General features: G+C 41.7%; 1 protein-coding gene across 1 annotated transcript in view; it reads left to right on the top strand.

Annotated features, from left to right (window-relative positions):
* tox2 (TOX high mobility group box family member 2) overlaps window positions 1–13,154 on the top strand; it is a gene marked incomplete at its 5' end in the record, with an annotated part of 168,293 nt that overhangs the window by 133,228 nt on the left and 21,911 nt on the right. Inside the window, 1 exon segment of the mRNA XM_079510748.1 lies at window positions 8,837–9,070. Within this exon segment, the coding sequence (XP_079366874.1) occupies window positions 8,837–9,070 (234 nt within the window).

Here is a 13,154-nt window from a genome sequence, read left to right as displayed (position 1 = left end):
AACTGAACAACCAATATGTCAATTTGGCCACAAATATCAAAGTCTTAGTCCTAGTGTTAAATTAATCTTTTAGTGTTAATAATCATCTGAAACGGTTTAGTCTTAGGGCTCTATTTTCGTCCATGCTAAACCCCTTATCCCTAAACTACTAGTTTAAATAGCCAATCTACAAGCTCACAACACATCGATGTAGATTGGCTGTAGATTTGAACTATTCAAAAATGTTTTTCAAAATAGTAAAAAAAATAAAATAAGGCAAAGTAGTTTAGGGATAAGGGCATGGAGGGAAATGGAGCCCTTTTACTCTCTAGCTAGTCTATCAAAATCGTAGTCTTTTTTTATAGTCTCAGTCGACAAAATGAACACTGCAGTAGGAAAAACAAGACTATATAAGACAAGACTTATAGTAAAAGCTGGTGTTCTTATCTCTCACATCCAGATGCAGGAGCTGGCCCACCATCACCACCAGCACCACCACCCAGACGGAGGTCATTACCTCCCGCTGATAAACAGCTCCGCTAGGATACTGTCCAACCCCATGAGCGCCCTGTCCCAGCTAAACGCCCACGTGCAGGGCCGGGGCGGCGGCCACGGTGCGCCCCCCCACCCCCACCACGGTTCCCCCTCGCCCCCGGGAAGTAAATCGGCCACGCCCTCCCCCTCCAGCTCCAATCAGGAAGAGGAGACTGATCCTCATTCTAAGGTACTGGTGTGGCCATATAGGGACCCACTGTTTTCCCCAAAACAGTGGGTCCCGACTTTTAATAAAGAATCATATAAAAAAAATAATGGAATGTAGATCGGCTATTTTCACTAGTTTGGGTCGCGGGCAAACGACTATAGTCTCTTTTTTGGGTCTCGAACCTAACCTGAACAGTTTGGGAAACACTGCCATAGACCACTGGTTCTCAACGCCTCATGTGACGAACTCTGAGAGTTGTTCAAACGGAACCAAATGGACCCTCGTTTGGTTCCATTTGTACAGTTAATAAACAAACACAATTTTAGGGTTCTTTTTTTGTGTTTCATGTAGATTGGGGTCCCCAGAGATTAACCATTGTACACTCTCGGAGTTACAGACCCATTTTGGAGTTGGATTCTGTTGGGTCTTGATGTTGCAATTAATGTAAAGCCTTTGCCTTTCCTACTGGTAGCTGACATAATCACTTCAGATATGCTTCCTTGGGGGGCTTGCAAGTGGTAGAGTAACATGCTGGGCATGGAGAGATGAGATTTAAAAGAGCAGAGGTGTGGTCTGGCATTGCTACGTTTATGCAGGTCAGGGATGGAGAACATATTATTTATTGTTGTGCCTGTGATTATTTTGGGGAGACTCTCCACACAGACACGCATGGAACTCCACGACTGATGGAAGTTGCAGACTCTGATGCTTAAATCTTGTACAATGGATGTAATTTTCTTTACTAGCAATCAAAGTGCAGTCACTATGGTTTTTTTTTGACACACCGACGTATATTTGTGTATCCCAAAAGGTCAAATTTGCCTTTGTGATTTTGGGGGATAAACAGTTACTGCACCTCAAGAACATCCATCTATTTATGCACCATGTCTCTGTATGTCTGCCTGTATACGTACGTATGTCTGTACTGTACGTGTGTACTGTGTGTACGGATGTAATCCACGTAACTCGAGAACTGTTCACCCCACCGACTCCAAATTCGACACACGCGTTCCACACCACGACAGGGGGGTGCAGTGCCCGGTGTCGAGTCGTCTGTCCCACGGTTGTCCAGAACCGCCACAAAAGGCCTCTGCCTGGGCTCTGGATTGGGCCCATGATGCTCCATATATGGACATCTGCATAGACTCCATATTTGGGCATGCCTGACAAAGAACTCCATACTGTATATGGGCATAAAAGGGACACAGACATAACTAGAACTGCACTCTGTCGAGTGCCTACTTGCTTGTTGCACACAAGTAGGCCATTTGCGCAAGCAGAGCGCGCAACTACTGTCGACCGCTACAAACTGTCAAATCTCAGCTTCTCTGTGAAAGTACGTTTGAAATATTGAATTATTAGGTTTAGCTATTTGCTACGTACCTAGTTTTTGGAGGTAAAAAAGTAATATTGTTAAGTATGGTAAGAGACGGCTTTCGATGGTGACGTATATGTCGATCAGTGTCGGGTGGATTAAAGGAAATGCCTCTATGTGGCTGATGAATGAATATCAACATCCTAATACATCCTAATACTGGGGGTGTCAAATTATGACAGGCAATTCCTGCTGTCAAAATATGACCCCCCAGTCAAAAAACACTTTGTTTGAAATAGACACTCATGCTTTCTAAGGTGTGATTTGGGGTCCTAATCACACCTATGTATGTATATGTATACATATGTATATGTAATTTGTAAGTTGATTAGCGGTATACTGTGGTTACTCTGCGCCCCATTTGATGCGTATGTATCGTAGCAGCTATGACGTCAGGTATAACTGGCTCTCAATGATGACGTAATAAAGATGTGGATTGATACTTTGGCTGCCTATTTATGCTAGATCTGTGAGTGGTGCAACCATAGGGTGCAGCTAGCCCCTCCAATGCCCAGCTTTGTCCGTCCCTGGCTGTGTCCCTGGCTGTGTCCCTGACTCTCTGTGTTGTGAATGATCTCATGCTGTCTGAATGGAAGCCTCTGGTGGAAATTTCCCATCATAATCACCACTTAACTCGTTGCCCAATCACAGTCCAGGTGTGTCCCTATAGAGCGTCGCAGTCCCGCCCCCTACCATGGCCCAGGAAATGAATCCCAATGCATTTTTCCCATAGACATTTCAAAAAGTATTTATTTAAAGACGGTTACGCCGCGGACAAAGCCAACTTGAGTCGTGACAACTCATGACAACACAAACAATATTTTGGACCAAACAAATAATTACAAAGAAGAAAAACAACAAAAAAAGTGTTGCAACCTGCCGTTTTTTTCTTCTTTCTAATTATTTGTTCGGCCCAAAAAATTGTGTTTGTTGTCATGATTTGTCACGACTCGAGTTAGCTTTGTCCGCGGCGTAACCGTCTTTAAATAAATACTTTCTGAAATGTCTATGAGGAAAATGAATGGAGAATCATTTCCTGGGCCATGGTAGGGGGCGGGACTGCGACGCTCTATATAACCAGTCACTCAGTCCACAGCCCTCACTCAGTTTCTTGCAATTCTGTTAAAAGTATATTGTTGTCACAGAACCTCTCTCTAATCGGAGAAACTTGGGTGGTCAGCTCAGATCCAACAAAACTAACCAGCTAATATTTAAGTATGTACCGTATGTATGTTTAGGGTACCAACAGGGGGCGCTGTTGCACCACCACTCACTTCAGACAGGTCCGATTTTTGAAAACTACTATAACAGTGTAAAATAGTTATAATTAAGTATTATGTAGTATATACCTTAAAAAATGAATGCACAATACACAAAAGACTGTAACTGTAACGGTAGCAGAGTGTAGAAATGTGCAGCGTAATAACAGCTACGGAGCTGAGCAGATTGGATGTGCAAACTGCATAACCTGGTGAGTTTGAAAAACAGCTTTGGTGAATACTCCTCTCCCGATGCTTTGGCTCCCTAGAAATGTCAGACAGTCTCGAAGCAATGGTTGCAGTTTTGCTGTTGGCTGGCGCTGGTAATTGGTAAAACAACACCGGAGAGCACACACTGTTTGTATTTTTCATTTTGCACACCTCCTGCACATATTGTGTGTAAATATTACTGTATTTTGCTCAGGACTGCTACAGTTCAGCACGTGATATTTAATGATTTTGCACCAAATACTTTGCACCATGTACATTTTTTTTTTAGGTTATTCGGAATGCTTTAGGTTATTCGGAAATCTCATGCACTTTACACAATGTTCCCACTTTACACAATTGATACACTTTATACTCTGTATAACTCATTGGTGCTAATTGTATTATATTGTTAGCACGATCTTGCAACATTGCACACACATACAGTACTGGTGTGAATGAGCTCTATGAGACAAATCAATCTAGTGAATCTTGAAACTATAAAATAAAACTACAAAACTACAAACTACAAAAAAAGAGAGAGAGAAAGTACTACTGCTGCTGAAAAGCCATCAATGAATCGTTCAAAACATATTTTTATTGTAATTTTTTCCTAAAAGAATCCTATTAATATAGTCCGTTTTATATCACGGGAGGGATGGTATCATCTTCTCTTTCTTTCTTTCTTTCTTTCTTTCTTTCTTTCTTTCTTTCTTTCTTTCTTTCTTTCTTTTCTTTCTTTCTGAGTGGTGCAGCCACTCCAATGCAGAGCAATGTGTGTCCCTATATACATACGTGTCTGTTTAGGCTCCCTAATATGTCTGTGTGTCTGTCTCGGGTACCAGCAGGTGACAAAGTGGCGCTGTTGAGTTTCACACTGTGCACAGGTGCATGATGGGAAGCTGAGTTTTTAGCAGCCATTACGTCTCTCTCTCTCACACACACACACACACACACACACACACACACACACACACACACACACACACACACACACACACACACACAAACACAAACACACACACACACAGGCCAGGGAGGAGGGACAGTACAGTACAGTACAGTACAGTACAGTACAGTACAGTACAGTACAGTACAGTACAGTACAGTACAGTACAGTACAGTACAGTACAGTACAGTATGCCAGTCTGAGTCCCTTTGCTGTATGTGCCTCATGCTTGGCAGTGAGATGAAATTAACTCATTGACTGCCATCTAGTGGTGGCTTAGAGCAGCGCTTGCAAAGTGAAATCCGCAATTTGTTACATGTCCCGCGATTGTCATTTAATACACCCAAAACATATACTTTTGGCAAGCGAAATACTATCGTTTGGATACATCAGACGAATTTTATTTTCCGGTTTGTACCGGATCCTTTCGCCGGAGCGAAATCAGGAGTGTTACAGTGCAGGGAAACTGGATACAGCCGATCTACAAGCTCACATCACGTTGCGTTGCAATGCATTGCGATCTTGTAGTGGCTAGGGATTACTAAGTAATTACTGTAATTACAATTACAGTAATTACAATTACAGTTACGACTATTACAGTGTCATGTACTAACAGTAATTCGGATACTCACTCTGCATATTGGTATACTTTAACCCATTCTGAGCGGGAACCCCTTTTGGTGTTTTAAGCATTATGTTATACTTTAGCTATTGAAAAATAGCAGATCTACAAGCTCAGATCTACGAGCTTGTAGGTCTGCTAGTTTTGAAAAATCGTGAAAATGTGGCGCAAATATTGAACGTTGAACGTTTTTAACTCAAATCTTTGCTTCTGAGGGGTTCCTGGAATAACATATGTGACCAGATTTGACTGAGAGCCTGCCATCGCGCAAACTCCAAATAATTACACCTAGCTACAAAATAACATGTAGCTAGGTGTAATGTTGGAGACCACAGAAGTGAACTTTTCAAGCTTGTTTTCTCAACTCGCTGTTTTCTGCAAGACATTACTCTATAAGCCATATCTCCAAAACTGGTGGGTCAAACTGAACAACCAATATGTCAATTTGAAGCTATGACATGAAAATTAAAAAAATTCCAATGGCAGTCCCTCAATCAAATTTAGTCACATATTTTCAGATGGGGGTCGGCGGCCAATTACATATTTTGGGGGTCCTTGACATGAAAATGTTTGAGAACGACTGGCATAGAAACATGGGTTTTTCAGAAAACTGTCAGGATTTAGAAGATTTATTTAAAATTTCGACGTCAGGCCTAAATGGGTTAATATCCAAAGTGTTCAGATCCTCACTCTGCATGTTGGTACTGTATATACTTTAACATCCTTTCATCATTCAGATGCTTCAGTTATAAACTAACTATGTTATTGTGTTGGGTGCACAGCCATGCCGTGTCTGCATGCACGCGGAGCTGCTGAGGAGAGATTCTGCTTTCAATTGGCTCCCATGTTAATCTGCCGCCAGCAGCTTGTGGGTGTTTTGGCTAGTGTTGTGTGGGAGTGATTGTATTGGGTAGTTGTCCCCTTCGGCTAAATGGACTTAGTGATCTTTATAAATTCTTCCCGTCTATGATGAACATTATAAACGGCTTTAGTAGAACAATGTTGATGCAAGTACAAGATTAGCTGACATTATCAGCATTATTATTATTATTTGACGTGCATAAATACACTCATCAACTATATACCAGTGGTTCTCAAAGTGGGGTCTGGGACCCCCCCAGGGGTCCTTGAGGGGGGTCCAGGAGGTCCCCAGGAAAAAAATTATTAAAATAAATTATAAAGTATTGCATCAAAATCTGTTTAAGCACTTTAACCCTATAAACATTGACTATTTGAAATACTGTGTAACTACTACTACTACTACTACTACTAATAATAATGATAATGATAATGATAATGATAATGATAATGATAATGATAATGATAATGATAATAATAATAATACAACTTTATTTGTATAGCACCTTTCATGTGTAGATGCAATTAAACAACTTTTTGAATATTTTTGAAACATTTTAAACACACATCTTGCATGGGGGCTCCTCAGCAGAAAATGTTTTCAAATTGCACATTAATTCGGCGGCGCTCGCATAAAAATGTTTGAGAAGCACTCAACCACTCAACGTCCTCTTCGTTAAAACCCATCATTACCAAAACTCCAACAGGGTCAGCAGACATTTTCAAAAGTCTCAGTTTCAGGTCGTTCAAATAGTAATGTGGACGGCGTATAATAAACATGCATTATGCATTTTACAAGGAAAACACATTAGTGTGGACGAATCCTCACTTTTGTCATTCATCAGAGTATGCAAATATGGTGGCATGCAGTCATACCACAAGAACAGGAAGTTTTTTCTATTAAAACAATATTTCCTTGACTATACTTCCCCCCTGTTATGACTTTGACTGTCCACACAGTAAATTATGAATAAAAAAACGATTACCATCTCTACTATCAGTGAGCAATTCCATTTCCCTCTTCCTAATTCATTCTATAGTGCCACATCAAAGCCAGTGCAGCCATATGTGCCTTTCCGAGTACTTTCTGTTGCTCCATTGCATGGAAGTCATAAGTGTAACGCATCACACTGTGAACAACTGAAAGCCATCATTGAATATACCACGGAACAGGTGCATTTCAAATGGTTTCATAAATTCAGAGAATCGATTTGTTTTTGATAAATGTATTGATGGGCAATGGGGGGGGGGGAGGAAGAACAAGAAAAGAGGTTGGCAGAAACATGTTATCCTTTCCGCACATTTTTTGAAGTGGTTACAGCCAGTTGAAACATTGTTATAATGACATAATGCTGACTGGCTATACAGACATTGAACACAGAAATCAAATGATGCGTCTACATATCCATCCATCCATCCATCCATCCATCCATCCATCCATCCATCCATCCATCCATCCATCCATCCATCCAGCTTGTACTGTGAGACATGGCCAAAGCATTTCCGGGATCGAGTCCCCAGCCAAAAACGTTCCGAAGATGGTGGCATGAAAAGTGTTAATTAATATGTGGCACTGAATGTGTTATTTATTTATTTATTACTTTGTTTTAATTTTTTTATGGAATTTCTTTGATTTGTTTGTTTTTCTTTGAGTCGTGACCATAATTACAAATTGGTCCGTGGCCTACAAACGGGTCCCGTCCCAGAGTTTCGGGTAGGGAATCAATGTCGTTCCCTTGGTGGGAGCAGTGGCGTGCACAGATAGACACTAGGGGGTGCTAGAGCACCACCTTTGGTGGGAGCATAGTAGAATGCATTTCCTCCCATGTTTGGGACTCTTTGGTGGGAGCATACTAGAATGCATTTCCTCCCATGTTTGAGACTCTTTGGTGGGAGGCTGGGAGCATACTAGCATGCATTTCCTCCCATGTTTGAGACTCTTTGGTGGGAGCATACTATAATGCATTTCCTCCCATGTTTGAGACTCTTTGGTGGGAGCATACTATAATGCATTTCCTCCCATGTTTGAGACTCTTTGGTGGGAGCATACTATAATGCATTTCCTCCCATGTTTAAGACTCTTTGGTGGGAGCATACTATAATGCATTTCCTCCCATGTTTGAGACTCTTTGGTGGGAGCATAGTAGAATGCATTTCCTCCCATGTTTGGGACTCTTTGGTGTGAGCATAGTAGAATGCATTTACTCCCATGTTTAAGACTCTTTGGTGGGAGCATAGTAGAATGCATTTACTCCCATGTTTAAGACTCTTTGGTGGGAGCATAGTAGAATGCATTTACTCCCATGTTTAAGACTCTTTGGTGGGAGCATACTAGAATGCATTTCCTCCCATGTTTGGGACTCTTTGGTGGGAGCATACTAGAATGCATTTCCTCCCATGTTTGGGACTCTTTGGTGGGAGCATACTAGCATGCATTTCCTCCCATGTTTGGGACTCTTTGGTGGGAGCATACTAGCATGCATTTCCTCCCATGTTTGGGACTCTTTGGTGGGAGCATAGTAGAATGCATTTACTCCCATGTTTGAGCCGAATTTGGGGGGGGGGGACGAGGTTAGATGAGCTCCCTCTGGTGTTATGCCTGCGCGTCTATTTTGGGGTCCATCCATGCATGGCATTGATGTGAAACTTTGGGAACCGCTTGGCAGTGGTGTGAAGTAACTAAGTACATTTACTTAAGTACTGTACTTAAGTACACTTTTGAGGTATTTGTACTTTACTTGAGTCTTTCCATTTGCCAGTACTTTTACTTCTACCCAGTACATCTCAGAGGCAAAGAGAGAGAGAGAGAGATAGAGAGAGTCCCCTGTTCTTTCCAGTATCAATAAACTGCTCGTGTCTTTGCGTCGCGCTGATGTTCTTCCAGATCACGGGGGAGAAGAGGCCTTCGTCGGAGATGATGATGAAGCCCAAGCCCAAGCCCCAGAAGAAGAAGAAGAAGAAGGACCCCAACGAGCCCACCAAGCCCGTGTCGGCCTACGCGCTTTTCTTCAGGGACACGCAGGCGGCCATCAAGGGACAGAACCCCAACGCCACCTTCGGAGACGTCTCCAAGATAGTGGCGTCCATGTGGGACGGACTGGGAGAGGAGCAGAAACAGGTGTGTAGAAATAATGACCCATTTTATAGGGACTGAGGACGATACAAAAAAGCCTTCTAAATACTGACCTTTTTTTTGTTCCCGAACCGATCCCGATACCACAATTTCTGTGTTAGCCGATACCGAATACTGAATACCGATACCGGTGTTGTGCTCTCGTGTTGTGTTTATAGCTATCTATACTGTAGCTATACAGTATATCTTGTGTTGTGTTTATAGCAGACTCCTCACTCAAATGTGCACTTGCAGTTTGGCCAAAAGCAAACTCCACATCACATGCCCCAACATTTTATTTACCTGCCATAGTGTCAACCCCTTACCCCTGTGTCGGATCTATGGTTTGATTGATTGATTGATTGATTGATAATTTTATTAGACAAAAAAATGCAAACAGTACAGGGTACAGTCAAGCACAGCAATTGGTCCAAAAGGACAGCACCGAAGAAAGACCTTGCGGTCTTGTTGGTTAGACTGGCATATTCACCAATACCGATATAATAATAATGAATTGCATTTTTATAGCGCTTTTCCAAGTGCTCAAAGCGCTTTACAATGGTTCATTCATTCATACATTGGGATATGAACCGAATCCCAATACAAATAAGGGCCGATACCGATACTTTTCCGATACCGATACAGTATCGGGACATCTCTCATTTCTAATTACAAAAAAATAAAGCTTTTGACCATTATTTCGAGCGACGCCCCTCTGCACTGTAGTTCACTCCCACTCCTAGACCAGGAAATGTATCGTTCCCCGCAGGCTTTAATTTTTTTGAGCCGATGCGAACGAAAATAAAAGCCTGCAGGGTACCGAGGCTAATGTCCCCATAACTCTGAGAGTGGACTTGTAAGGGTCCATTTGGTTCCAGCTGTACACTCTCAGAGTTACAGACCTGGAAAGGACCATGGGGAACCACCCCCCCATCCCAAGAACCCCTGAGGGGTCCCTGGACCTCACTTTGAGAACCCTGCCCTGGACTACAGTGACCGTATAGATGCAGTGTTAAAGATTCGAATATAAACATGTCCCCCGTCTTCGTTGTTTGCATTCCAGGCCGACAGACAAAACTCAAAGGGGGGCATAGTGGCATACAGTTCATTCATAGTAACAAATGATGCTGTGAAATGAGCAGAAAACGAGACTGTCTGGTGATGTCGGTGGCGAGTGCAGACTCATATTTTTAGAATATCCAGTTCGGTCGCAGCCTATATTGGCTGTCAAATAAAAGCAGCTGTCTAACATGACAAAGTACAGCCATTTCTCCATCAGCCTCTATGAGCCTCAACTGCAGTGTGGTTTTAGGCAGCACATTTTGATTTTAGTTTTAGTCATAGTCTCTTCAATTTAGTTTCAGTCACATTTTAGTCACCTGGAATGTTTTAGTGTTAGTCTAGTTTTAGTCGACTAAGTGTCATGCGATTTAGTCGACTAAAATGTATTTTGGTGGGCGTTGATGCTGTCGTAATGACTGTTTTTTTACACTTGCTGAAGATAGCCGATCTACAAGTAAAGCTCACATGCGACGCGTTGTGGGCTTGTAGATCTGCTATTTTCAGCATGCAACCAAGTGTAAAATGACTTATACTGGATCTCTTGTCCACTAGTCCCTTCCTAACATTTTAGTCTAGTTTGTATTTGTTGATGAAATTGTCAGTATATTTAGTCATAGTTTTAGTCATCATGGCTTAGTTTTCATTTCGATTTTATGTAGTTTTTGTCAGTGAAAAAAGGTAGTCGACGAACATTTTTCGTATTAGTCGACGAAAACAACACTGTTCAACTGTCCGCCAGACCCCATCTAGCATCGCTGGCCCCCATGTGGTGGGAAGGAACTATAAGTATTGTGCTGCGCAAACGTTTTGAGGTACTTTTACTTGCCAAGAAAAATATGATTAATACTTTCTACTTCTACTCCACTACATCTCAGCGGCAAAATGTTGTACAGTACTTTTACACTCTAAAAATTAATTTATTTGACGGCTTTAGTTACTATAGTTACTTCATTTCAAAACACGCTTCTGTTTTATACGTCGAAAAATAGGCACAAATTATGGATTTTAAAAAACTTTGGGAAAAAATGGGACATTCTGCATAGCATTTTTGCTTTTGGTGCTTAAAGTACATTTTTGATGGCAGTACTCTTGTACTGGCATCTAATAGTATTTCTACGTTGTGTGGTATTGCTACTTTTACGTAAGTAAAAAGAAGATCCCCCTCCTCGTATACCGCCAAACCTACTTTATCCCATTCTGGGCGGGAACGCCTTTTGTTGTTTTAAGAATTATGTTATGCTTTAGCTATTGAAATCATGACTACATGACTACATCTACATCTACAAGCTCATAGCGCGGCACCGAGTGCCGTGCTACGAGCTTGTAGGTCTGCTATTTTTGAAATGTGGCGCAAATCTTTGAATATATATTCTTTCAGAGCGAACGTTTTAACTCAAATATTTGCTTCTGGGGGGTCCCGGGAACAACATATTTTCAGATGGGGGCCGGCGGCCAATTACATATAATTCTGGGGGTCCTTGACATGAAAAAGTTTGAGAACCACTGACATAGAAACATGTTTTTTTTCAGAAAACTGTCAGACGGCAGTAGTCTTGCATGTACTGGCATCTAATACACACGTTTTACTAATAGTATTTCTACGTTGTGTGGTATTGCTACTTTTATGTAAGTAAAAAGAAGAAAGAACGATAATCAGAGTACTTCTTTCACTCTCCCCTAGCTCCTCGTACCGCCAAACCTACTTTATATGGCGGACTTTGGAGGCCGTCTGGGTCTGTCCCTCTTTTATTTGCAGTTAATTTTTGCTGCCTTCACCGCGCCTCTTCACCATGAATCTTCATTTCACCGCTGACACCCTTGAATGTGAATTCCTCATTTCCTGTCCTTTTATTTATATCTGTTGCCTGGTGATTTGATCATGCTGGGAATACGAGATTAGCAATTGCCTCGTCCTTGGTTTCGCCTCAAGGACATCTGCTCCTGAAATGTTATTGTTTGTGCTTCTTAACCCCTGGTGTACCAGGCTGCGTGCTCGAGCCCCAGTATAGCTGCGGCTATAGCTCTTTCTGGTGCGGCGTTGATTTAGGGGTGAAAACAGTTAATCAAGCGAATCCATATGTAATCGATTATAACAAATAATTGATCAAATCAATTCATAATCTATTCCTGTTTTGGTGGCATGCCATACGGTATTGGCGAGAATAGAACATAAAAATAACTGAAAATAGCTGACCTACTGTACAAGCTTATAAATCAGCTGTTGTGCAACAAAGTATACAATAGGGATGGAGTGGTTAATTGATTCATTGATCTATTTAACCCATTTTGGGCGGGAACCCCTTTTGGTGTTTTAAACATTATGTTATAATTTAGCTATTGAAAAATAGCAGATCTACAAGCTCATAGCGCGCCACCGAGTGGCGCGCTATGAACTTGTAGGTCTGCTATTTTTGAAAAATCGTTAAAATGTGGCTCAAATCTTTCAGAAAATTGTCATGATTTAGAAAACATTTTGTTTAAATTTCGAAGTCAGGCCTGACTGGGTTAACAAAGGATCAAAAGCCCTGTTGGTTGATGTTGTGGCGTTCTGTCTCTTCTTGTGTGTCTGCTGCGTATCTCCATGCCACAGCGTACCTGGGAACACAGACGGAATTACAAAGGGCCAATTCCAACTATTTAAAAAACCCTCCATTGAACGCATCCGTGTGTTTAATCAAACGCGTCCCCTCGCAGGCACGCAATTAACCCATTTAGGCCTGACGTCGAAATAAAATAAAAAGTCTTCTGAAAGAATATTATGTTAAATTTTCAAAGATTTGTGCCGCACTTTTACGATTTTTCAAAAATAGCAGACCTACAAGTTCATAGCGCGCCACTCGGTGGCGCGCTATGAGCTTGTAGATCTGCTATTTTTCAATAGCTAAAAGCATAACATGATGCTAACACCAAAAGGGGTTCCCGCCCAAAATGGGTTAACTTGTGGTAATGATGTCATTACGGAGTGAAATATAGTAACACGGTGTTGTGATCCGGTATGTCAGCGCAATAACACTCCTGGCGGTAATTA

The sequence above is a fragment of the Electrona antarctica genome, assembly GCF_951216825.1.
Source record: "Electrona antarctica genome assembly, chromosome: 9".
In the NCBI taxonomy this organism is placed as follows: Eukaryota; Metazoa; Chordata; class Actinopteri; order Myctophiformes; family Myctophidae; genus Electrona; species Electrona antarctica.
The sequence above is the reverse complement of the archived record's forward strand: the minus strand, read 5'-3'. Positions and strand labels throughout refer to the sequence as shown.